The sequence below is a fragment of the Saprolegnia parasitica genome (genome assembly GCF_000151545.1).
Source record: "Saprolegnia parasitica CBS 223.65 unplaced genomic scaffold supercont2.551, whole genome shotgun sequence".
Taxonomy (NCBI): Eukaryota; Oomycota; class Saprolegniomycetes; order Saprolegniales; family Saprolegniaceae; genus Saprolegnia; species Saprolegnia parasitica.
The window spans coordinates 1-2469 of record NW_012156945.1 but is presented as its reverse complement, the minus strand read 5'-3'; the positions used below and the strand labels follow the sequence as shown (position 1 = coordinate 2469).

The 2469-nt window shown below is 54.0% G+C and overlaps 2 protein-coding genes across 2 annotated transcripts; one reads left to right on the top strand and one right to left on the bottom strand.

Moving 5' to 3' along the window:
* Positions 1-59: 59 nt before the first annotated feature.
* On the bottom strand, positions 60-492 carry SPRG_17150 (hypothetical protein; the record flags this gene model as incomplete). Its single annotated transcript, XM_012356696.1, has 2 exons — positions 151-492; positions 60-110 (listed from the first exon to the last, which is right to left on the bottom strand). The coding sequence occupies exons 1-2, from the start codon at positions 472-474 to the stop codon at positions 60-62; spliced, it is 375 nt and encodes a 124-aa protein (XP_012212086.1). The 5' UTR covers positions 475-492.
* Positions 493-1003: 511 nt separating this feature from the next.
* Positions 1004-1378, top strand: SPRG_21873 (hypothetical protein; the record flags this gene model as incomplete). Its single annotated transcript, XM_012356695.1, has 2 exons — positions 1004-1113; positions 1162-1378. 2 exons carry the CDS (start codon positions 1004-1006, stop codon positions 1376-1378), a joined length of 327 nt encoding a protein of 108 aa, XP_012212085.1.
* Positions 1379-2469: the final 1091 nt, after the last annotated feature.

Below are 2469 nucleotides of genomic sequence, written 5' to 3'. Positions count from 1 at the left end.
ATGTCTGCGGCGCGTACTCGGTCGCCTCGAGCCCATTGCCAGCGCCAAGTCGTTGATGCTCATGAGCTCCGCATCTGTGGCGACAGCAGCAGCAACGACCGGCTCGGCGTCTGAGGCGACGATCGTGGGCGCATCGCCGAACCGAACGACTTTGGTCTCGCTGTGTGTCGCCTTGGTGGACTCGGCGGCAGCCTCCTTGACTGCGCGGATCGTCTGGCTCACGGCGAGGAGGTACAGCGCGTTGGACTTGCAATCGACGGAACAGTAGTCGGGCGTCGTGCTGAGGCTCTTGAGAAAGACGTGTTTGCAGTTGAAGCAGGTCTGGCGCTTCTGGTCCCACGTGGCCATGCGGAGGCCGTCGGTCGAGCGCGCGCGGGGGCGGAGTGGCCCCAAGACGGGCTCGTGCGTCTCGGGGCACGAGACGACGCCACGCTGCTTGGTTAGGAAGAGGTCGTGCAACAGAGTCGGGAGCATTCTGGGCGCCACGATCCAGGAAATAGGAAAATGAAAAATGAAACCCGCAGCGGATAACCGTAGTACAGCGCCGCATGATCAGATCACAAGGGTGGCACCCTAACGCCCAAGCGGCAAGCATCGATATCGATCCTTTTTGGCGCCGTTTGGCTTCGAACTTCGGTTTTAAATCCTGCGGACGAATCACATGCGCGCATTGAGATCGACCGCGCGCGGAAGAGCCAACCGAAGGCGCTGAAATTCGAAGCTTGGGCGTCACGGTATGAAGGTGGCGGCGGTTTTAGACGCTAGAAAAGCCGGCAATCATGGCCGTTTGTGGGCGCCATGTTGCTTTGGCGCCAATTTAGACGCTGGTAGACGTGCCACACATTACTTTGCCTGCACTGCCAGTGCCCATTTTACACATGACCGTAGGTACGACGACGGGCCCCCCACTTGAGAGACCGGCACGGGCCGCCAGCTGCGCGCGCCGTATCGCAGCATCTGCACCGGACGGCAACGCATTTGACACAAACGAACGTCTCTTGTTATGAAAACAAGCACGAGACAAGGCGGGCATCTTATCTGGGTGATGCGACGACGGCTTCAACGAGGGGACCTGCTGCTTCCAGGCAGCAGCAATGGTGTGTCCGCAAGCAGGTCTGCAGCGTACCAGCATCTTTTCAAGAACCCTTGTGTTCCGCGTAGAGCCAGCGATCGCGGCCGACACGCTGGCATTTTTGGCAGCGAAGGAGACATCAGCAGCAGTGTTGGGTTGAGCCCACTCCGGTCGTCCCCCTCTTGCTCCGACAACATGGCCGCCCTTGACGCCGTGGTTGTCGCAGGCTCATCGGAACGAAAACGGTCATTACGTGGCCGCACAAGCAGCCACTTGCGGCGTGCAATCGTTGAGGCAGCCTACTAGTACAGTGTACGTGTAGCCACCACGCTACCGGTATCTAGGCCATAGAATCCTGAGAAGTTGCTTTAGCCGATTGACTTCGCGTCTATGCGCTCCGTGATGTGCTGCACAATTGAGTTTGCAGTCAATGAAACCATTTGATTCCTGCGCCATGCCCAGATCTTACCCACGTCGAGTATCGCAGCTGTAGCAAGTAAATTAATCATGCCATCGAACGACCTGTCTCGGAGTAGCCACCAGGTCGTTGGCAAAGCACTTAATTCAGTGGGCCGCGGCCCGTCATCGCCCGATGGTATTGCGCTCCAGGCTCCAGCTGGCTGCATTGGGTCCTCCGTGCATCCTCCCGCGTGAAGCGTTGTATCAGTAGAGAATAGTGTCAAAGAGAAATTTATGATATTATACGTCTTGGTGTTAAACTTTGCTGCTGCATATCGATCAAATTCGCCGCAGGAAGCTGGCTGGCAACCGTTGGCATGTTCCGTTTGAAATCAGTGTCGATCATTGGAAAGAAGGTATTAATCCTATCATTTCGATGAAAATGGTCTACTACTAATCGATATGAAGATGTCGTAGGCGCATGCGGTTTGTTCGCAGCGAGCCGCAAAGTCACCAAAGCACACACATACATTGCTATCGGGAGTTTGTTGAGGGAGAATATCCATCGGGTGTGATAAATCCCGAAGAAGGTCCCAGATTCTAAAACTACCGCAGTGATTGATGGAATGTAACCTAGGCACCCGAGGTTCTTCCAAACGGACGTGGGAAGACCCTTGAAACTATGCCGGCCAGATCTGCTTTCGGCAGGATTTGGAGGGAGTGTGTTCATTCACGAAATATATCGTACACCTCCTAATGAGTACCTGCCCATAAATGTATATCAATATAAATGAAGGATCATGGGGATGATCAGGGTTAAAAAGCTCTTAGATGGTTAGTCAACACGTAAGCTTCAGAGTTGGATTATCTGTATGACATCACGCCATCCCCGGAATGTATTAAATAGATCAAAAGCACAAGTCAGAGCAAGGATGATAATGTTCTCGTCACAGACCAAACCTTTAGGCTGGATCAGAGAGATTCCCATTTTATCAAAT